Source organism: Rhincodon typus, chromosome 33 (assembly GCF_021869965.1).
Source record: "Rhincodon typus isolate 14 chromosome 33, sRhiTyp1.1, whole genome shotgun sequence".
In the NCBI taxonomy this organism is placed as follows: Eukaryota; Metazoa; Chordata; class Chondrichthyes; order Orectolobiformes; family Rhincodontidae; genus Rhincodon; species Rhincodon typus.
Genome location: NC_063364.1, coordinates 29522410 through 29547409, shown reverse-complemented (window position 1 = coordinate 29547409; position 25000 = coordinate 29522410). Strand labels below are relative to the sequence as shown.

Here is a 25000-nt window from a genome sequence, read left to right as displayed (position 1 = left end):
CATGTTGACCAGGAAGCAATTCCATAATTCTGCAAGGCCCCCCCAGTGCCATTTTCCTTACAGGCAAAACTAGAGGCAGAAATCAGAATGCTGGAAAGTGCAGGAATCATCAAACTAGTCCAATTTGTGAAATGGGCAGCACTGGTCGTACTGATTATGAAGCCTGACGGGTGAGTTCACCTTTGCACGGATTTTAAACGAACGATAAACTGCTTTTTGCAGCTGGATAAATACCCAATCTCTCGCATAGAGGATTTATATGCAAAGCTGGCAGGGGGGCTGTCCTTCACAAACCTGGACATGAGCTGCACCCACTTGCAATTGCATTTAGATGTGGACTGCCAGAAGTATGCTGCAATTAATACCCATAGGGGCTTATACGAGACTACCATTTGGGTTATCATCAGCCTGTGCAATTTTTCAGCGGATGATGGAGAACATTTTGCAAGGTCCACCTCAGGTTGCCATCTACCTAGATGGCATTCAAATAACAGGGAAAACTAATAAGAAATGCTTAGACAACTTGGAGATAGTCCTAAGGCATTTTTTCCAAGGTGGGCGTACACCTGAGAAGGGAAAATTTGTGCTCCAAGCAGCCCAAGTGACCTACGTGGGCTACAGAGTCAACAAGACCTGGTTACACCTGTTGGAAAATAACGTGCGGGCAATCAAAGGTGGCCCGGCTCCCACATCTGTGCAGGAGCTTAGGTCATTTCGTGGTAAATTATTATGGAAAGTTCAAAAAATTACGTGGCCTCCATCCTGGCAACTTTGCATGAACTCCTAAAAATGGTTAACCTTGCAAACAGTCACATAGACAAACCCTTGCTTTCAGTGAAGTAAAGAAACAGCTATCATCCTCTAAGGTGTTGGCACACTATGATCCCAAGAAAGATCTGATTTTGACAGACAATGCCTCCGCATATGGCACTGGGGCAGTATTCGCTCATAGGTGGTCCAATGGAGAGGAACGCCCAACAGTGTATGCATCCAGGATTTTGGAGAATGCACAGTGTGAATACACCCAGATAGAGAAAGAAGGATTGGCAGTCATATTTCAAGTCAGGAAGTTCCACTAATACCCTTATGGATGAAAATTTGTGATGGTCACGGACCACAAACCCCTATTTGGTCTGCTTAGGCAGCACCACCCATAGCTTCAGGATACATTCAGCGATGGGCTCTAATACGAAGTGTTTATAATCACAAGTTAGAACATCATCCGGGAGGCTAATTATTGAATGCGGGTGCATTGAGCCACCTCCCATTAGCAGATACACCACCAGTGGTAAACCCAATCATAGAGTCTGTAATGACATTAAATTTTCTGGACGCACTCCCTGTCACAGCTGACAATATCAGACTTTGGACGCAGAAAGATCCAGTCCTTTCAAAACTGACGTAGCTGGTGGTAATGGGAGAAACCAAAGGGCCGTCACAACCAGAATTGAAACCTTTATGAACCAAGAGGGATCAGCTCGCAGTAGAGGATGGCATATTGTTGATGGGAAGCAAGAGTGATTGTCCCTGCAAAAGTTGCTGCCAGATAGTGTCTGAACTCTATCAGGCCAGGATTGGATACAGACATGGTGGTGGGGCAGTGCCCAGAGTGCCAAAAAGGACAAAAATTACCATTAGCAGCTCCCCCAGATCCATGGGAATGGCTGGGTAAAGCTTGGACTCAGTTGCGCGTCAACAATGCAGGTCCTTCCATGTTTTTCAATAGATGGAGTCGCAGAAGTCTTGGTCACAGATAACAGGCCATCGTTTATGAGCAGGGAATTTGGGTATTTCCTAAAGTCAAAGTTCAACATATAAGGATAGCTCCATACTATTCATCATCCAATGGTCTAGCAAAAAGAGCAGTCCAAACTTTGAAGGCCAGCTTGAAGAAACAGCCTACAGCCTTGCTAGATAACAAACTATCACGGTTCTTATTTGGTGAGAGGACCACCCCACATGCAACAACAGGGATAGCACCAGTGGAGTTGCTGATGGGTAGAAGACTCTGCATCAGGTTAAGTCTGATCTTCCCGGACCACAGGTGGGGGTGGTGGCTGGGTGCGGGGAGGGGTTAAACGGCATTAATCGCCAATGCTGGGCACACGACTCCGTCAAGCAAAAGTAACAGTTTGATATGGGGGATGAAGTTTGGTGTAAGAATCATGGAAATGACACCTAGTGGGTAAGAGGCATGGTTGACGTGAGGTCAGGACCAGTGACATATAAAGTTTGGGTATAAGCTTGAATAAGCATATGACCCATATGAAAGCTGTGAATTTGCAAACAATGCGGGAGCAAAACATGCCCTGCCTCTTAGAACAGTTAGAAAGGCTGCTGGAACTCGCGGATTCACCATCTCCATCAAGTATTAATGAGTCCTCAGAACCGGAGATATACATGATGCATCTACCCACCTCAATGCCTTTGCCACTGGGAGAAGAGAGAAGGATTGTTACTACTGAGGCAATCCTGGTGCAAGAGGTGAGCACCCACACGTTACACGCTGCCCTTATTGGATGCCGAGTTGGAGGATCCTGACCCGGTGCTAAGAGGCCCTAGTCAGCTTAAAGAATCAGCCTATGTCATCGGACTCAGAGAGGGAAGGATATAGTGATTGTAACTTGGTCAGAATAGGAGTTCCTTAATTGGGCCTGTTAGTCTGATCCAACCAGGGAGCCTCAGTTGACAGATGAAAAGGGGAGTGTCAGAGATACTGGCACTCTTAGAGATGACATGGAATGAGACAGTACGAGCGTCAAGGACTGTTTATGTGTAAATTAAGGGTGACTTGGTGATGGAATAACGGCCTATGTGGAGTTATTTCAGTCTGAAAGTTCTGCCTAACAGCCCAACCAATGGAAAATGAAGAAAATACAATTGTAAATAAAGAATTTTTTTTACAAATTAGTTTGTGTGGGCTGTAGGACCCTAATCTTGAATCTCTGAAATGTTAGTTGGTATTTTTTAAAATAAGGATCACACTCTGTTCTTCTTTCTCTTCAAGTTGTTGTTATCCGAGTTAAGTGTCTTTTGAGAATTTTTGAAAATACATACCAACCCAGGAAGGAAATGACCAGCCTTTGATTTTCCTCCCTTCTTCCTCTTTAGTGTTTTCCTTTGTGGAAAACTAACTACGCAGTGAGTTGGTTGATGGTTGTTAATCCAACAACTTTATGGTATGGCTGTTCAATGGCCCAAGCTACTATTCTGCTTTGGAACCTAAATGAGCTTTTATTTAAATACAGCCATCATCCCAATTATCCCGAAGATCCTTCGGAAGTTTGTGCTTGTGCAAATTTACCGGTTTGCAGTACTTCCAACTCATTAAATAGGATTTAAAAATGAATGCCATAATTCAAAGCAATATCTATATTTAAATTTATTTAAACAAAACCAACCCCTATACTGTGTGAACTAGTTATATTTTAAATTTATTTTGGAATTGTTCATGCAGAAAGCTTGAGCAGTTCACTAACCCTGTCCTCATACTGCATCCAGGTGAGGAATATTGAGACTCCTGTCCCACAGTCCACCATATGATAGAGGCAGGGTCTGCAGATCGGCAGGCATGTTCATGCTGAAGTGCCTGTCATTTGTGCAGTTCAAAAATGGTGTCTCTGACAACGATATTGTAGGTGTTGAAGAATTTTCTCCCCGGCAATTGTTTATAATGTTAGAAAGTAAATTAAGGTATTGTTGAGAGCAATTTAGTATACACACTTTAAGCATTAATACAAGAATAGTTATGATTGTAATTTCTACCCTGTAGTTTTAAATTGCCATTTTATGTTATCAGCATCTGAAATTATGTCATGCTGCACCAGTATTGATCCAGTTTAGTAGAAATTAAATGATACTTTTCATGATTTCCTTCTTTTAAATTCTTAGAGATAAAAGAAACATAAATGACAGGTTTCCTTTTGTGGACTTCAGCTCAAATTGTAATCCTTTTTCTTCAATATTATTCCCTCTTTTCTCTAGGCGATTGACCCAAGCATCCTGGGCAATGATGGAATTTGCATTCACTGGACTGTTAACCTAGGCGTCCAGATTGTTAGTGCTGTAACATAACCAAACTAACCCTCATGAAACCAATTACGTCGGGTGTGGGTGTTGGGTGTGGGGGGTGGTATCTTTAGTCTTTTGAGTTTATTACACCATTCAATTAGATCTTGGCTGATCTGTACCTTAACGTTGTCTATCCATTTTGGTTTTGTAATGTTTAATACCAATGCCAAACAAAAATCTACAAATTTCAGCATTGAAATTTTCAATTGACCCCAGCCTCAAAGGATTTTTGGCAAGACTGCTGCCAATTTTCACCCCCTTTGTGTCAAGAAATGCTTTCTGACATCAACACTGAATGGGATCAGCTCTAACTTTAACTCTTTTTGTCCTCCCCTGCCGGAGGAAATGGTTTCTCTCTACCTACCCAATCAACTCCTATAATTATCTCAAACAGCTGAAGTGAATCATACACTAACCATCTATACTCAAAGGAATTCAAGCCTAATCTATGCAACCTGTCTTCGTAACTTAATTGATCTGACACCGATCTAAAATAGGTCAGAGTTACAATTCACTTATTGTTATGTTACTCTGTTCTCCCATTTTGTATTGCTAGAAATGAATAAATGTTCACATACTCATCCTCCACGTGATCACTTATTTGCACAATACTTACTATATACCTAAATGCTCACTGTGATGCCAATGTTGGATCATTCGCAGTTTTTCGGGAGAAAGTGTCTTCACTGTGCATGCACAGTCAGCCATTTCTGCATTTACAAAGATCACTGACTGTGACATTCTCCAGGAATGCATCCACCAACCCCATTCCCTAACAGTAGGACTTTACTGTATATTGAATTTTAAATACTACCATGCATACCCCTACCTGTGAACAGGAGAAGGTACGGTGTCAACAGAAAGCAATTTGGACAAATTCATTTGGCCTGGAAACAAGTAATGCTCCAGATCACATCAGATTTTCTGCCTTTTCTCACCTCATCTTCCTAGAATCATAGAATGTTTGCAGTGCACAAGGAGGCCAATTCGGCTGTCAAATCTGCACCGACCCTCTGAAGCCCCCTTTCCCATCCTATCCCCGTATTTACCATGGTTAATCGATCTAGCCTGCATATCCCTATACACTACGGACAATTTAGCATGGCCAATCCACCTAACCCTTATATCTTCGCACTGTAGGAGGAAACCAGAGCACCCAAAGGAAACCCACGCAGACATGTGGAGAAAGTGTAAACTCCACACAGTCACCAAAGGCTGGAATCAAACCTAGTTCCCTGGTGCTGTGAGGCAGCAGCACTAACTACTGACCACAGTGCCACCCTTGAGAATGCTCAGTCATTTTGGAAATATGGCTCCTTGTAATCATCATACACACCAACATGAATCTAGTGGAGATCAGCAGTTCTGTTACATAATTACAAGTCCTTCTTTTCAGCACCTCTGGCCTTTTGTACTTTAGTTCTTGGCTGATATGCACCTTCACTCCATTTACCCACCTTTCCTCCATAGCCTCGATAGCCTTATCTAGTAAAATCTATTAATCTTGGTTTTGAAAATTTCAATAGGCTTTGCGTCCACAACCTTTTGAATTTGAGTTCAATATTGCCATGGCAATGTTTGGACAACATTCTTGAGTTTGTTCCTAAATGGCCTAGTTCTAATGTTAAGTCTATGAGGGGCGGTGTGGACTTGTTGGGCCGAATGGCGTGTTTCCATACTGTAGGAATTCTGTGCTCTGTGCTTGTCATTTAAAGATCGTGAATTGATGTCTTCTCAACCTTCTAAATTTAAGGGAGTACAAGCTTCCTTTATTCATCCTATCCATTTATTCTGGTGATATACAGCAACCCTTCCAAAACCAATATATATTTGGTCTGTGGCACAGTGCCCAAAATTGATCACAATACACCGGATTGTGTCTGACCTAGACACTGTACAGCTTGCAACCTTTGAAAGAGGACAGGGGAATGCAACTGTGGCATTAAAATGGTTAAAGCAGAACTTTAATGATCACAATTACTACCGTCTTGGCAATTTTCACCTTTGGATTAGGAAGTATTTGTGCCTCACTCCAGAGCCTTAGCATAGAACCCAGGATAATACACTAGAAAACAACTGTAGTGATTTTTCAGTGTTAGATGAAGAAGATATTACAATGAAGCCCTGTCTCTCTACTCCAGTGACTCAGGTGCACTATACGGGAAGCAAGGACCAACAGCCAACATTCCACTCATTCCAATCTCAAGGCCATTCACCGCATGTGGGATACTTCTGCTGCAGGATCATTGTCACATTTGCGTAAAACACAGTCATTGCACTTCTTAAAATAAAAGTCCTTATGCAAACATGGAAAAGACTAAATAAATATAATTGCTCCTTAGTGAATTTAAAGCAGTCATCTAAACACAATATTGTTTTCTAGTGATGTAATATGCTCCTTGAATTTCTCCCCACAAATTAGTTTGCCTTTTAAGAATAATTCGATTAAGATGTTGTTCATTGTCTACAATGTAAAAAGAATATTTTTTAAACAAGAAAAGCTCAACGATCAATATTTGCAGTATGAGGCACAAAAAGTATTGCACAACCCCCCATAAGAGGGATTTCTTTATGTTAGCATATTACTATTCAAATGCTTCATTTTTTTTGCCTTTCACTGTTAATGGAAAATGTTTTGTAAAATATTTGTTGCATCTATTGAACCCATCTGAGACAATTTCCTCTTATATCTAATGACCCATCACGCTTATGTGAAATGCAATTCGATGTGGCTTCAGCATGCATTAAGTGGAATTGAGAGCTGCATACAGACTTTGTGTCCACATGGTATTATCTGTTCACTCTTCCTTGAGAGGCTGCATCGCTCATTATCCAGACTTCAACCCCAATTCCACAAAAAGGCTTAGGTCTGTTTAAAACTGAAGAGCCTTTTTTTTTATAACATAATAGGGGCACATATGTTATGTTGGAACACATAAGCAGAAAATAACTGCTTTAAATGCTTGGCACAGAACCCAGACACTACTATCTTACACTCTCTTCTGTTCAGCTACATTTTCTTTTCTTAAATACCACATGGGGTCCACTTCCTTCTTTTCTTTGGATTAATTACCCTTCTTCAAGCTGAGACCAATTATACTCAATAATTAAAGTATACACATGTAGTTTAGAAACAGGGTAAAAAAAAAAATCTGTAAAAAAGGAAGGTACTTTTTTTTGTACCAGTTTTCTTGCTATGCAAGTTTCAATGCGTATCCACTATCTTTGGATATCTGTTCCAAACTGACTACTGTTCACAAGTGACATTGGGGAGGGTTGGTAGGAAATCATTCATAAAGGGCATCACAATTAAGCTTGATCCTAATCCTCATCCAACATTTATATGTCTGCACCTTTCAGCAGCATTTGCCAGCGAGTTAACTGGCTGCCCAAACCTTTGTCCATTCCCCACCCAGTGGCACGTAGTACAAGTGTTATTCTGACTGAGGTCAGTCCATGCAATACAAACTAGGCATCAAATCTAGGACCTTCTGCTCTGTGTGGTTTAACCTCCATAGCAGAGACTGCAATGAGGCATTTTGTAAAAAAAAGCATCGTTTAAAGTTAGGTGCCTATCAAACAACACAAACTGTCTTCTATGTTTGCTATATTAACAGGTTTATGAGGAGCAATTAATTAGGCATCATCATACTCAAAAACCTTGAATGTTTCCTGCATAGCACTCTAATAAACCTGTCACTGTGATATAAGACAAAATTAAATAAAAAGTGTCAGATCATTTTCACATTACAAAACTATTATTTCCATTTCTGGCCACACATTCCAATTACTTTGTACTGTACAATTCAACTTAAATTAAATACATATTTTCCTCACCTTCTTTCATCCACAAAAAAAATTCATGTTATTTTCTTTGTCTCACTTCTTTTGTTACCTCTGTGTATTTATATATATTTCCTCCTTTTAGGTGCTCTTTAAAACTTAACTCTTTGACCAAGCTTTGGTCTCCTGTCTTCTATTCCTTTATACAGCTTGGTGTCAAATTTTCTTTAATAATAGCTTCTGTGAAGCACCTTGGAGTAGCCTGCCATATTGAAGGTGCTTTATAAATTCAGTTTGAAGCTTAACTTGTAGAATGGGGTTCTTTTATTCCACAAGTACTGGAGACTTTCAAAGATTTGATTTGCAAGTGTATTTACCCAATAGATTTATTAACGCCTACATCATATATTCTTCAGATAGTTGAAGCACAATCCTCCATCTTTCAACTAGCTTTGGCATCATTTGGAGGGTGCTAAATTCAACCAGTATTTATCGCTATCAATGTGACGACAATTAGATTTCAAAGTTTAGCACAACAGTCATAGACAAAGTGCCAAAGGTCAACAGCTGAATTAAAGGTGCAAATGCTTACGCGCTGTGAAATGCTCAGATTAGAAATGTAAAAAAGGTACTCGGATAGCATGACTTGGAAGAGCTGGTTTACAAAATAAATAAGAGTTTTGTGTAAACTAATTAAATAGTAAAATACTGCAATGAAACAGTGCACAGAAACAAAGAGCAGTGGGGAACCGCAGCAAAATGTTACATTAAATTCCTGGAGCTTCAGGTAATGCTTGATGGGATATAGAATCAATTCAGGCTGTGCAGTTCCTTGTATTACAGAAAGCAGTGTAACTTGTCTCGCATTACAATATATTGCCAGATGAAAATTACACTTACACCGAGCTACCCAATAATAATGGCAGGAAAATAAAAACAAATTCTTAAATTAGTTAGGAAACAAAAATTAGAAATACTTCTTAAAATGCGATTTTTTTTCATAACTTCTGTCTTGTATTTTTTAAGTCTCCATGAGACAGACACCAACTATAGTCAAAACAGCTAGTGGGTAATCTGATCACAGGCCTTTGCCATTGATACTCTAAACTAAGTGATAGGAGGTGTGCAAGGACAGCCCAAGAATGAATTGTCCATCTGATTTTCTTTCATCATTACAACCCAGATGAACTAAAGGACAATTCAAGGGAGGTGGGGCAAGGGGAAATATCCAACTTTATCATCCAATAAACTACGCCATTCATCCATTGTATTAACCCAAAACTACAATTTATAATGCATGAGAGAGGGTGCAAACTATGTTGTTGATATTGTATCACCATTTGGTTCGTACCCTTTTCTCATGCATTATAATTTGTTGTTCCCTTTGAGATTGATGCTCTTGCAATTCTGCCTTGACAAGTGCAAAATTTAAATCTTCAACAATATGTCCATTCTCAGCAAAACTATAAAACGACTGTTAATTCTGTTTAGCATATGCTCAGTATTTGCATTTGTGTTCAATGAATCTTTCCAGAAACTATCTCTGAAAGTACCAGTCTGTATCTCAGATAAGACCCTGCATACCCATGGAAATGATTCTGATGGATGTAGAAGATGTCATGGCACAAATGAGGAAAAAGCATCTTTAGTTTTAGACAATGCCCTTCTCAGCTAAAATCAACAAAGAACAGATTAACTGGTCACTCACTTCTTTGCTGAATGTGGAATCTTGCTGTGGATAAAGCTACTATTGTATGTGACTACATAACATCAGTCATTGTACTTCAAAATTATCACTGGCATGTGGAGTCCTTGGAACTGTTGTTGAGAAAAGTAATAAACATTAGATAAGGTGTGTTTTTGCTAAACATAGAAGGGGAGATTAAAATGTTGCAGATGCAACAATTAATAATACACATCCAAATACAAGAATGTAGTAAACGGTGGGTGTACATAGTGTTCAAAAATAATGTTTTAGGTGTGACCTGCCAATGGAACTGGCAAACACTTTGAGGGTTGGAAAAAAAGCAATAAAGTTAAAAGCACTGGCCAACTTCTAAAGGGTTACCCTGAAGCATTGTCTCTATTCTTAAACTTTTCTTACCGTTTCTTGACAATCTGCAACAATTCTGTTATTCCAGCTCAATGTAGATATTTATGGGATTCATTACATACAGTTTTACAATATGTTTTCTTACTACTGTATTCACGTTATGCTATGAAAGGCGCACTATGCTAGCAAATGTTGTAATCGGCAGCAGTCCTTGCCAGCTTATGTTTTAAAATGTTTAGACATAGATGTGGTGGAAGATTCATTTATTCTTTTTACTGTTCCTTTCTTAATACGGCATATTTTAGAACATTTCACCCTGCAGGGAAGGACCCCTATTGCTCCACCATATTGAAGTGTGTGCCTGATGATATTTTATAGGACAAGCTTACAAGATCAGACCTGATTACATATCTGAAGATGCAGACATGCTTTAAAATTAAAGCATAAAATATATATTTTATATATTTACGTTAAGTAATAGCAGATGATCATAACTCTTATAATTGTTGAAAACAAAATTCTATACAAACGTGTAATATAAAACAAATGTGGCCAGACATATTCTGTTGTATCATTTCAGCACTTTGCTCACATTGTGGTATCAATGCTAATAGTCTGAATTTGTCACTATGATTGCTGGAAAGCCCAATGATATACCTGAATAGTCTACAGGTGTGTCAAAAATTTAGTAAAGGGAATGTGTTTATTTTAATCTGGCGGTGTAGCAGTTAAGATGCTCATTTCACATTATTGTAGGTTGGCGCCTCAGGGGCTTGTCTGATAATTGAATTCACCAGGGAAACAGATGATCAGTTTTATCAGCTCTCAGCTTGGCTGCTTGGTGGGGCACCCTGTGGAGGCAGAGAGACCTGGGGGGATAAGGGGAAGGGGGAGGAGTGGGGGTGGGGGGGGTTAAAACTGAAAGGCAACTGACTCTGCTTCCTTACAATGAAGCAGATATGCCTCCTGCTGGCCCAATGTAGTGTAGCACAGTGCAGAGGACTGTGTTCAATTATTGCTGCATTTCCGTTACTTGCTTTACCTGTAGACAGTCTGTGGCAATGCGCTAGTTTAAAGCTGGCAGTCATAGTGCCTATCATAGCAAATCACCTCAAAAAGTGGTCCCTCTCCCCTCTGTTAGCAGTATGATCATCAGATGACATTTAGTTCTGCCCACGGCGGGATTAACATTTTTGCCTAAAGTACATTGTACCGAACATCATCTTTCATTACTGTCTCTTTTCCCCAACCAGGGAGAATATTTCCTTTACTAGGGCTCGTTTAACTCAATCGGCTTTTGGCTTGTTTGCGATGCAAAGTGATGCCATCAGGGTGGGTTCCCACACTGGCTGAGGGTTACCATCAAGGTCCTGGCCTTCTCAATCTCTCTCCTTGCCTGAGGTATGGTGGCCCTTAGGTTAAACCAGTCATCTATTTTTCATGAGGGAGCAGTCCTATGGCAACTTTACCTTTATTGGAACAAAAGACACATTTTGTGTGTAATAAGTGTTTTATTCCTTAAAAAGCAAGGGCAATTCAGAAGCAAGTGCATAGTTGCGAGAAAATAGAAAAAAAAACTGAAAATACTCAGCATGTCTGGTTGCATCTGTGGAGCAAGAAAAAGTTTACAAGTTCATTGATTTGAGTTCTTTCTCCACTGATGCTGCAAGATGTATTAAATATTTTCAGAATTTTCTGTGCTTATTGCAGAGATTGAATATCTGCAGTATTTTGCTTCTGCATTGTTGCAAGGTTGGAAGAGCAGTTCTTTCATTAGTGCCACCAGTGATCTGCAATCGCAAGCCACAATGCAAATGGGGGTGAGCGTACAGGAGTTCCAGTAAAGTAGCATCTTAAGGATGTTTGACCACCTCCATCACAGCCATAGCATACACCTATCTACACCAGAATAAGTTAAAACAAGGGAGCTAAGGAGGACATGAGAATGATAGAACTGTTTCTCTCACTGATGTTACTGGTACCACATCAATATACAGGAGAAAAGGTGTCCACAGTGGATACAGGCGAGGGAGGGCATTCATCCTAACTTAGCTCATGGATCTTGAAATAGTGCTTACTTATACCATTTGGCATCTTATACATGTCTGTAAGTCCCTTCTCAATTTTAAGGTTAAAGAGTCCTAGTTTCTCCTGTCTTCCTCATAACTCAATTTCTTGACACTATGGATCAGCCACTGTAAACTACTTCTTTAGCTGGAATGCTTCCCTTATGTCTTTAAATGTCCTGATGAATTACAATTGCTTTTCAGATACAAACATAGCTACATATCATGTGATTGTTAGGGAATCCAAATATTCTCACGCAAGACATTCTGTGATAGATATCTTGCTTTTAGGTGTGCACTAAGTGATGAAGGAATAAAGAGCACTGGAAAATGAGACTCAGCAACTAAAGACAGAAAAAGAACAAAATTACATGTGCATAAGACAGAGTGAACAAGAAATATTGTATTACAGACTTTTTCAAAATTAGTTTCATGGGAACAAACAGATCTCCCTCTTAATGTTTTTCAAAGTGCACAGATAGCTGGGGTAATTCTGCAATTTTGAACTTATCAGAGTGTGAGTCACAGACAGGACAACAACGCTGTGCCCTCTGTAACTAATTCACCGTGCAACGGCACGTTCTCTTTAGGAAAGTGGATTTTCTGCAAATATCTATGTTGACTGACACATACTGAAAGGACTTGCAACATTCCATATTTTATGGTCTATTCAGCTTTAGTACTTTCAGTGATGTTCATAAAATCTTCAAGAGGTATTTGCTACGTCAAGTTTATCTTTGGATAAGTTATATTATTATTTTAATACCTATTTAATCCAACCTATTGATTACAAAGCAGATTCAATTCATCAGCCTTTAAATATCTCATTTTGAAATAAAATATGAACACATAAATTGCTTGAATCTTAAATTACAACCATATTTGACCTAAATGAATTCAAATTGAAAAGGATAATCTTCATTATCCAATTTACCTGTTCCACCCTAACTCCTTCATCAATCAACATCATATTCACATCAGTTAACATTACACTACATCATCTCAAAAGTGCGATTAAATAATTTGCATCCTGGAGAATTTTATTTGGAGTGAAATGGCACAGTAAAACTAATTATGGAAAACAAGAAAGTAGTGAGCAATTGAACAGATTTTTTTTACAACCTCTTGTGGCATTGCTTAAGCCAGAGGATGCATTTTTTTGTGATAATGGGGATGTTACCCAATAAAGTGTAAGGTTGTTTAAGTTATACACTTGCAGGATTTAAGAATTATATTAAGTTATATCTCATATCACATTATAATATATTGTAGATTGAAATCTGTGGTCCCTGTTTTAATTCCCATTGCTCAGTAGCAGCAAATGGTTTTGCAGGTGTTTTTTGTGGAGCACATTAATGCTGCTGAATTTTAATTTGAATGAAGTGGGACATAAATAGAAAGATTAAAAAAACCCACAGGGATGGAAAATTGCTAGCTGGCTATTTTATTTCAAATATTTAAAAGCAGAGATCCATATTCCATATGTTCAGAAATCAGATGTGCTTAGATGTCGAATTCTGCAACAGCTAGGCAGTGGATGGTGTGATGGTAGATCAAGGGAAAGAGTAGGGTACAGGTTGGTTCAAAGAAGCAGAGGTGAGGGTAGAGTTGGAACCGGCGTGGGAAGGTTAGTGGGAAGGTGAAAGGATAGGGCATATGAGGAGCACAAGGTGGTACAAGGATCTTCAATCTCTCTGAAAGACCCATTTTAGTTACATCCTTCCTAACATGAATCCAGACCATGAACCAAAATCTATCTGGCTATGTAGCCACTGGGTTCTGTAGCACAGTGCAGCAGCAAAGGCAATGCAATATGTCAAATAATTCGAAGTTGGTTCATGTAGAATGCTGGGGAATACAGCAATACAGATTTTACCATGAGCAGTTTTCACTGGCAGAATTCAAGAGTTGATTACTTCTCACGTAAAGCACATACTGTCCTTCTTGTTCAAATGCTGACATTTGACAAATGCACCAAACAACTAACACCAGGATCCCAGGATTGTAGAAACATTCACAAGACTTAAAAGTACAGGAAACAATATTCATTCTTATTCATCATTTTCTCCCACTATAAGTATTCCCAGATCTTACCCCCAGCAGTACGACTCACCCCAGCATCAACTTACAGTTTCAGTGTATCTAGTGTTGAAGTAACACACTAAAGTAAAATTTGCAAATGTCTTAACCAGCAGAAACCCAGAGCCGTTGTTCTTTGGTAACTTTTGAGTAACAGAAAAATTGCGCAGATTCTAATCTTTTTGATAGTTTGCTCTCCAGTTAGATGGATTTTCTTAAGAGGTCGAACAGATTGCCAGAAGAAATCAAATTGTACATCACGTGTTGGGAGGAGGTAGGCTGAAGAAGAAAAGCAGCCTTTCATTTTTCCTAGAGCTATCTGCTTCTGCGACCTTTAAGTCTATGTAGTCTCAGTGTCAGCTATGGCTCAGTTCGTAGCAGTTTAGCCTCTGAATCAGAAAGTTACGGGTTTAAGATCCATTCCAGAGACTGGAGAACAAAAATATAGGCCAACACTCCAGTGCAGTACTCAAGGAATAGTGTACTGTTGAAGGTGTCACCTTCTGAATGAGCCTTTAAATCAAGGTCTTGTTCAGTCTCCCAGGTGGGTGTAATGTATCCTATGGCACTATTCTGAAGAAAAGGGCACTTATCATTGTCACCTGGTTAATATTTACCCCATATCTAACAAAAGCAGATTTTTGGTCACCATTTTGTTGGAGCTAAATCTGCATAAATTCCTGCTGTATTTAAATAAAATTTCTGTTATATTTAATATTGAAAAGTAATTATGACAACTGAAATTTTCACCATTTCCCTCTCCCAGCCCAGCAATTAATTTGTCCACTATTTTCTTTCCAACTGCAGTTGTATCCTGAACTATGAATCTTTGGTGCTTCAGTTAAGGTTTTGAAATAAAAACAACTGGAGCCACAATTATGCAGACATAGCAATCTGGTTGCCAGTAAATAAAAAGAATAATAGGTAATGCTGAGTGAGGGAACTTACAGATGCAGCTTAAATGAAAATATTTGTGCCCTTGCACATCACTACTTGCTGACCAACACCATCACTAAATGCAAGCAAAAATAGCTTCTCTGGATCTTCTAATTGGAATGAAAACATCAAATAATAGTCTCCTTTGCCTTAGGAAACCAGGCAACCCTTTTCTGAGGTCTGTTAACGTTTTTCTTTCATTAAAATTCATTTGATTTCTGTGGCAGAATTGAAACTTTGCTTCACATAATCACAAACTATTCAGCTTATATAGTACACATTACTCTGGAGCCACTTCTGAGCTCTTGTAGTATTCTGAAACCATAGGTTAAGTTTTGATAATTAAACAATGCCATGCACCCAGATTTAAGGAACAGTTTTTGGGACCAAGCAGCTAAATCAGCAATTTTGAGCTGTAAAGTGAGGAAGAAATGTTGCACAACTTGGTCTTCACCAGTAGAATACGTTGAGTATATTTGGGAAAATAAGGCTAAAGAAAGGCAAAGAACCCTGTGTTCCAATCTGTACAGAAGAATAAGAGTTTTGTAGAACAGAAGATATATAGATAGGGTGATCTTCCACACACTTGCAGAAGAAGCTTACTGAAAGGTAGAAACCCTATGTTTGATGCATTTAAAATAGCAAATATCAAGTAAACAGCCTATTGGGAATTACATAGAAATGTTAAATTATAAATGGAGAGGATGGCAAGAGAAACAGAGCTAATGTTTCAGGCTGTTGACCTGTTGACAGTACTGGTGAAAGATCATTGATCTAGAACATGAACTCTGTTTCTCCTTTTTCAAATGCTGCTGAGACTGCTGATTGTTTCCAGCATTCTCTGTTTTTATTTTGTATTCCCAACCTCTGTAATATTTTGTATTAAGGAATATCTTGTTCATTGAATAGGTAACATTCAGGGAGAGGTCTGTATAGTTCACTCTTCCTGATGTGCAAGTGAAGTCTTTGCACTTAGAAATGCAGAGGTTAACCAAGGAAAGTGAGCACAGATTTGGTAAGGCAAATCAAGTTTGAAAAATCCAGCAGGTGTTTGTTGAAAAAGTGATGAATTGGACAGGGAAAGTGAGTTTAGTCTTATTTTGGCAAGTGGTTAAGCAGGTGATCAGATTAATTCATTAATTAATTGACTAGGTAGATATAAAGATTGAATAGTGTCACTGTGATTTGGTGGCAGGAAAGTCAATCGGTGTATGCAAGAACATTTTCAGACATAACCCAAAAGAAAATAAAGAGGGAAAAGACGGAACTGTTGGGTGGAAGGAACAGCAAGACTGACTAGTTAATAAACTCTATCCACAAAGAAAGGTTCTTGGTTTCTGTCTGGCCAACTGGCTTCAATCTTAATTGACATTTCAGAATTTCAGACTCTTCTGAAGAGTCAGACCAGACTCGAAACGTTAACTCTGTTTCTCTCTCCACAGATGTTACCAGACCTGCTGAATTTTTCTAGCATTCTCTGGGTTTGTTTCAGATTTCCAGCATCTGCAGTGTCTTGCCTTTATTTGTGTGACTTTTAGAAGATGTGTATATAAATTTTCAGGAGGCAGATGACAGAAAATACTTATTACAGTGAGGAACTTTAGAAGGAAGGATTGCCTGTTTGTTGGTGCAAAAAATGAAGAATTACAGTTAATGGATATTGTTCAGAATTGTGAAAATTTGGAATCTTGATATAGTAAACAGTGAAAAGTTATTTAGCCCTGTGAACAAAGGATAATTAATTTCAAATTGTGACGAGAGAGAGAGAGATCGGGAGAAATTTCTATGTGCAGAGAAGTTAAGGGAAGTAAAATGGACTTACACTGTGAGTAGTTGAGGAAGTGACCACAGCAACTTTTAGGAGACAAATATTTGAAACAAGGAAGATACAGGACCATGAGAAAACAGCAGGACGACGACTTTGGATTGCTTTAACACAGATACATTGGATTAATAGTCCTCCTTCCTAAACCTCTATGTTCTCTGATTCTACCGCAACATTATGATTAATAAACTATTTCAGACTGGTTCATAATTTCTGGTGTAATCGCTAATATCAACTCTCAAATACTGCAGTAAAACTCAAGGCAGTTTTATTAAAAGTCATTACAAGGGAAATTGTGTCTCATTAACATGATTGAGTTTTTTGAAGGGATGACAATGAAGTTTGATGAAGGCAGAGCGGTAGCTGTTGTTTGTATAGACTTCAATAAAGTGTTCGACAAGGGTCTGCATGGCAAACTGGGTTGTGAGGTTAGATCATATGGGATGCAAGGGGAGCTAGCCAACTGGATACAAAATCGGCTTGAAGGTAGAAGACAGAGGGTGTGGTGGAGGGATGTGACCTGTGGTATGCCACAAGGATCAGTGCTGGGTCAACTGCTTTTCGTCATATATAGAAATGATTTGGATTTAAATAAAGGAGGTATGGTTAGTAAGTTTGCAGATGACACCAAAATAGGTGGCGTAGTGATCAGTGAAGAAGATTATTACAGAGTACAAAAAGACCTTGGTCAGATGGGTCAATGGGCTGAGGAGTAGCAGATGCAGTTTAATTTAGATAAATGTGAGGATTTGCATTTTAGTAAGGCAAACCAGGGCAGTACTTACATGGTAAATAGTAGGGTCCTAGAGAGAGTGTTGCCGAACAAAGATACCTTGGGGTGTAGGTGCATACTTCTTTGAAATTGGAGTCACAGGTTAACGTTGGTGAAGAAGGTGTTTGGCATGCTTGCCTGCATTGATCATAATATTGAGTACAGGAATTGGGAACTCATGTTGTGGTTGTAGCAGACATTGGTGAGGCTACTTTTGGAATACTGTGTACAATTCTGGTCACCCTTCTATAGGAAGAATATTGTTAAACTTGAGATGGTGCAGAAAAGATTTACAAAGATGTGGCCAGAGTTGGAGGGTTTGAGCTACAGGCAGACACTGAATAGGCGGGGGCTATTGTCCCTGGAGCATTGGAGACTGAGGAGTGAACTTATAGGGGTTTATAAAATCATGAAAGGTGGGGTGAATAGCCAAGGTCTTTTTCCTATGGTGGGGAGTCCAAAGCTAGAGGATATAGGTTTAAGGTGAGAGGTAAAAGATTGAAAAAAGACCTGAGGGCTAACCTTTTCTCACAGAGGGTGGTCCGTGTCTGGAACAAGTTGCCAGATGAAGTGGGGAAGGAGAGTACAATTACAACATTTAAAAGGAATATGGATGGGTACATCAATGGGAAGGGTTTAGAGGGATATGGGCCAAATGCTGGCAAATGGGACTAGATCAGACTGGGATGTCTGGTTGGCGTGAAGGGTCTGTTTCCATGCTCTATGACTCTAGGACTTTATAACAGTATGACTCCTTTTTGAGCTTTGGTTTGAGGCACTTATTTATAGTCAGTAATATATCTGCAATTATTGCAGTAGATTTTCAAAATAAATGGATACCATCATTTCCCATTAATACTTGCCTTGATTTTCTCCAAACCGAACAGTGAGACCACAATCATACATACCTGAATCCATTTCTTCTTCAGCCATACTGTAGGGCCAATTTCCCTAAATTCCTTTAGAATCTGCTTATAACACTTCAGGTGCAAGACATCAAAATACGCAGTACCTCTCCCACCAAATTCAACATCCAGTTTGAACAGCCAACGCTTAATTTCTAGATTTTCGAGGATAAGTTGAGTAAGAACTTCATGCATCTGCAAAAATAGAGTTTTAACAGCATACAGTATACTATAATTACTCAAAAGCAGATTCAAAATTAGTAATGGCACGCTGACTGTTTATATTTATGACAAATATTCATACTTTATTAGACAGAAACAAAATAGAATTTTATCGCATATTATAGTGATTAAACAAATGTGATAGTTACACAGGAAGGCAGACCAGTGGACTAATGGTAGTGCAACTGGACTAGTAATCCAGAGGTCCTGGGCCAAATCCTAATGATACAATGACTAAAATTCAAATTCAACACATTAATACATCTGGAATGGAAAACTAGTCTCGGTAATCATGAAGTTATCATTGATTGTTTACAAAGACATCCAGTTGACCAATGTTCTTTAGGGAAGCAAATATGTCAATCTTACTCGGTCTGGCCTTTTCACACAGACTAACAGCAATGTGTTTGACTGTTTACTGGTCCCTGGAATATTATTACAAGGCAGTTGTGCAATTAGAAATGGGCAAAATAATACTGGCCTTGCCAGGGAAATATACATTCCAAGAAAGAATATAGTAAAAGTTCTGGTCAATGTTTAGTGCCTGGTAACATTTCTATACCACCTCAAAGGGTTTCAGCTTGTTTTTAACTCCTTCCCCAATTAAATGACATACTGATATGATGGACTTGCTATCAGGCATTGCTAAAAAAAGAAATGCAACACTGGGTTGCTATAGCATGGTTGAGTTTTAGGAAAAGTACAAGAAGTTTCACCTTATATCTAACTGCGCCTTATCTATTCTGGGAATTTTCAATTCAAATAGCAGCTACTTGAAATGGAAACATTTCTATTGGTCACTGAGACTCTAATGATTTTAAGATGGAAAATATTTTAAAATATCACAAAAATAACTGAACAGCATTTTGACAAAAATATTCTTCATATGAAGTGTGGATAGGATGCAGAATCTTCCATTATAAATCAGAAGTAGAATCCATAACTTCTTCTAAAAGGGAATGTAATACTTGCTTCAAAAATGAGACATGTTAAAAAGAGTATGGGGCAAGTGGGATTAGAAATGTGTCTGATGAAGAGAAAATATTAACACAAACCTGATGGCAAATTGCTGATTAAATACTGAAACATTCTGCGATTTTAATAGAAAATGAATTTACATGCAGACAAAGGGAGAGACAGCATTTAACAGCCAGTCAGACACAGCAGAAAGGAAATCATACTAAAAGAAAGGCAAGAAAGCCTGAGTTGCATGCCGAGAGCAACATGTATAAAATTTACTGCACAGAGACTGATCAGTTGGTTTGTGCTTTGTGATTTGCGTCCCACTCCTCTTCATCTGACCCTATCAGCATAATCTTCTATTCTTTTCTCTATTTCGTGTTTAGCTATAGCACCCCCTTGAATACATGCTTGCTATTCATCTCAACCATTCTATGAGGAAACAAGTTCCCCATTTGCACCTTTCTGTGTACAAAGGCTTACTAAGTAGAGAAGACAGAACAGGAATGAAACAATGAGAAAAGTAATCAGAAACAGGAGCAGATGAACACAGATGCAGAGATTACAATAAGAGGAAGCGTGCAAAGCACCAAGAGAGCGAGAGAGAGAGAGAAAGGAACACCGGGTGAAACAGAAAAAGCGGGAGAGGGAGCAAGGGAGACTTCCTTTTTGCCCGTGATCAGTACCATAAAAGTTCATCTGGCTCAAGATAAGATTTTTTAAAAAATCTATTTTCACATCTGGTATGATTCACATTAAAATAAGATAATATCAATGCACTCAGATACATTTATCTATATATATTAACTAAGTTAATAGACAATAGACGTTTTACTCACTCCATTCTTTCCTATCAAAATGTAACCATAATTTAAATGTAAGTTTTAACATTTGTACATCTAGCAAATTGCACAGGACCTTTATATTATTGGTATCTTTCTCTATCTGCCCACACCCCAACAAGTTGTTCTTGGCTTGTTGGAAAGCTAATATCCTTTTCAAACGAAGCTCAGTGGTGTAGTACATGTGAATATTTTGAAATTTTCTAAGTAATTCATTTTGGTTATATAGATTGAAGAAGCTATTTACTATATTTAAACATGAAAGTAGAAGGATAAAATTGATGCTTGCACTCTGCAGGAAATGTAGAGGTGTGTCGTCTATCTTCGTTTTTTGTGTTCAAGAATTTGTAGCTTCAGGGGAATATTGACCAATCTCTGCAATCAAAATGTACTTAAACACGCAAAATAAAGATTTATGCTGCAGAGTGAGTGTCTAAATATTGGCCAGTATGCTGAAATTGGACAAACAATTCTATTGAAGTAATTTCTCATCATAAAAAGATCCTCTTTCTCTGTGAACTAATTTACGCCACTTACTCAAGCTGTTATAAAAACAAACTAGAATGTTGAAAGCCTCGAAATAAAAACTGAGAATACAGGAAATACATAGAGCTTCAGTGAGGTCCGAATAAAAAAGTTCCATCTAAACCATTAACCTTATTTTCTCTTCCAGATGCTGACTGTCATGCTGTTCAGCCCCAGGATTTTCAGTTCTTATTTCTTTGATTGCTGCTTCTCCAAAGGCATTTACTTCTTCTTTGCTAGAGTTCCACAAGAACTAGTTGTACTTGATTGCCTGGGCTATTGGCCTTTATTTGTGTGTGAATCTGGACCAGCAGCATTCACAGATTATCCAATCACAGGAACCACCACAGCCAAGCCTGACCTCATCCGGACCCAACATCCGCATACACACAGTTTCCAGAAGGAGACTAACTGGGCTGTACAAGAGTAGCAGCATCAGATAATGTTCTCTCAGATGAAGGGGTGCTTTTGTCAACTGCAGCAAACCAACTGTTACATTGGTTGGGATGGGGAAACATGGTAGGGACTAGGAAATGTATTTGACATTTTGTTTTTTGTTTCAATAATGCCTCTACTTACAGGTCTCCCTATCACCAGTGCAGACCAACTATAGTGGTGATTCATCTGTTTCACCCGGTGTTCCTTTCTCTCTCTCTCTCTCTCTCTCTCTCTCGGTGCTTTGCACACTTCCTCTTATTGTAATCTCTGCATCTGTGCTCATCTGCTCCTGTTTCTGATTACTTTTCTCATTGTTTCATTCCTGTTCTGTCTTCTCTACTTAGTAAGCCTTTGTACACAGAAAGGTGCAAATGGGGAACTTGTTTCCTCATAGAATGGTTGAGATGAACCACATCCAGAGATGGGAAGTAGATAGAAAAGATTAAAAGAAAATGAGAAATGAGATTATTAATAATATTATGAGATGACCATAATCTTGCTGACACAGAAAATTTGTAACAGCAATCTCAGTTTGATTCCTGGTCTGAGAGGTTAGCTTGGTAGTAGAAAGAGTGAAATTAGCAAATATTCTGTCTCTGGTGGAAAAGCAATCAGGCAGCCCAATCTCAACTGCTAACACTTACAGGAACTGTGTATATGTAGATAGGGTGGGTTCAGGCTCAACAGCGATGTTCCAACAGCGAAAAAGCATTTGTCCATGCCTACACATACAGAATGGGAACCTGGCTGAGGAATAGGACATCAAGTGCAGATCTACAAGAAGTCAACACTTACGGTGTAGAGGGCTAAGTACCCTCGGTAATCAGGAATCTATTAATCTCTAAACATACTCAAAGACTCAAAGACCCCTCCGGGGTAGTGAATTCCAAAGGTTCACAACCCTCTGAGGAAAACAATTTCTCCGTATCTTGGACCTAAGTGGCATCCAGCTGATTTTTAAATTGTGAAACCCCCTGGTTGAAGATTCCTCAACCAGGGAAAACGTCCTACTTGCATCTAATCTGTCTATTCCTTTAAGCATTTTCTAAGCTTCAGTGAGGTCTCCTCTTAATTTTTGAAACTCTAGCAAAGACAGGCCTAGTTTGACTAATCTCACTTCATAGGACAGTCCCACCATCCCATGAACAAGTCTGGTTAATTTATTGCACTCCCGCTATGGCAATAATATCCTTCCTAAGGTAAGAATACAAAAACAATACACAGTACTCCAGGTGTGGTCTAACCAAGCTTCAATATGAAGCAAGACTTCACTATTTCTGTACTCAAATCCTCTTGCACTAAAGGCTAACATTCCATCAGTTTGCTGTACCTATATGTTAGCCTTTATCTAAGAATTACTCTGCACATTTGTTTCTCCCACCTAAGTGAATAATCTCACATTTGTGTACATTTTATTCCGGCTAATCATTAGATCGATAAAGTATGCTAATTTGTTACAATAATTCTAATCAAAAGACGTTGAAGATGTGAAGGAACACACTTTATTAATTGTTTGAATATAATTATGACTTACCTGCTGAAGATTGTATATATCATACTCCCCAGGTGGCACTGGCACAGAAGCACTCGCAAAGATTCTTTTGCTTCCAGACTTGGTGCTGTACAGATGGGCCACTTCCGGCTCTGGGCCTAAAATTGGCACATTTAGCATATCTGCAACAGCTAAGTCATCCTTGTGTAGCAGCCCGCCAATGATGTAAGCAGCCTTGCCTTCAATGAGATTTTTTATTCGCTTTATTGTCTTGGGACTGTATTTCAGATGAGTGGCCAGGCACAAGTGGTGGTTCTGTGAATAGTGACATTACTCTTGTTAGATTGTGTCCTTTTCTGCTCCCAAGGCCTAATTTATTATGCTGTACACAACAAATACATTATTAATAGTGGACTAGGTTGTGACCAGAGCTATAGTTTAGCAGTTTAAATTGATAAAAGCCACCAGTGTGGAGACTCACAACAGTTCCATAATCCTTCACATTTTTAGTGCATCATAAATGGGTTCCTTGGGAATTCAACTAATTACTACACATCTGTATTTATTTGATCCACGTGGAATTATCCTTCTGTCGCTTGAAAAGATGCTGGCAGCCTTCAATAACAGTGATTTATCTAAACGACAGTTGTGGCACAGTTTAGGACTAAAGCTTGGAGAAAATCAATACAAATAACTAACAAAAAATGCATCAGCTGGACTGCAGTGACATTAAAAAACACACACAGTCCTACACAGTTCTACAGGTTACTAGGCTGTAACGAATTTCTTCTCACAGTATGTGCTGTGTCGCTTACTAATCCTCTCAGTGAATTCTCATGTATTGGGGATTGTCGTAAAGGAAACTCTTTCTATAGAGAGTTTAAAGCTGCTCAATAATAGTGAGAAATGTTATCCGCAGCAGACTGTAAAAGAATTTTGTTAGATTTTTGTTAAAAGAAAGAGTGCTTGTCCAAAAGTGACAGGTAAAGATACTCCCTGGCCAAATATTCAACTATACACACCAGAAAGTATTAGACTCCAAATTTTGTTGAGTCAGCTGTACTTGGCTGGGGGTAGGCTTGGCATATTAGAACTGGACTCAGCATTCCTGGATGAGCAAAATTAAAATTCAGCAGTGTTTTTCATTCCTGATTGTTAAACAGCAATCCATGCTGCAAAGAGTTGCTTTGCGTGGAATCTGGGTAAAAATAGGGACAGCCTTGATTGTGATTCCTCCTCTGGTTCAACAGCTTGATAAAACTCATTGTCTAGTGCCACACATGAAACATCATCATTTAAAAAATAGCCCTGATAGCCGACAATCTGTTGTACCATCTGAAATCAGGAAACTCAGCAAGGTAAATGGCTCCAATCAGGGAACCTCTGGTCTGTGTGCTTTACTAGTACAGCAGGCAGCTTCTGTACTCAGTTTAAGCGGGAATTGAAAATAGATTGATTAATCTAATTTTCTCCAATTTCTGCACAATTATAATTTAGTAAGATACCCTAATGATTAAAATGGAGGGGCAAGATAGCTGTTAAAGAGCTGTAATTGTTCTAGGACAATCTAATTTTATCAATGATGAGGGAGATATCACAGCAAAAGGGAAATGGGAAGCTCTGCTACTGTCATATTATAGGCCATTGGCCTTGTGAGGATCTGATAGGTACCTCACCACACCAAATAGCTTCCTCAATTAAAATCACCTACACAAATCTTAAATTGTACTTAATATGTAAAAATAAAGTTTTGTTCTTTTAAAAATATTTTAATATTATAAGTCAGTTCAATGTTTATTTTACAACTTAGTTCCTATTTTATGTCTGTAACAAAAAGCTTGCTTGACATTACATGCTGTATTCTTACAAACCTATATATCTCCCCTAAGATTCTGTCACAATGCCAACATGACAAGACCTTTGCTGTGCACAAACACATGTTTTCAGAGTAGTTTTATCCACAGCTTTGTCAACAGTGTGCATATCAAGGTGAAGATTCTTAAGGATGGTATAGACAAGACCTTTCCTTTT

At 38.7% G+C, this 25000-nt stretch overlaps 1 protein-coding gene across 1 annotated transcript in view; it reads right to left on the bottom strand.

Annotated features, from left to right (window-relative positions):
* Positions 1 to 23273, bottom strand: part of LOC109936173 (IQ domain-containing protein H-like) — a 56788-nt gene extending 33515 nt beyond the window's left edge. The window contains exons 1-2 of the mRNA XM_048615759.1: positions 23012 to 23273; positions 18494 to 18685 (exon numbers count right to left, since the gene is read on the bottom strand). Of these exons, the coding sequence (XP_048471716.1) occupies positions 18494 to 18685; positions 23012 to 23149 (330 nt within the window). The 5' untranslated portion in view covers positions 23150 to 23273. The remainder of the gene's footprint in view (positions 1 to 18493; positions 18686 to 23011) is intronic.
* Positions 23274 to 25000: the final 1727 nt, after the last annotated feature.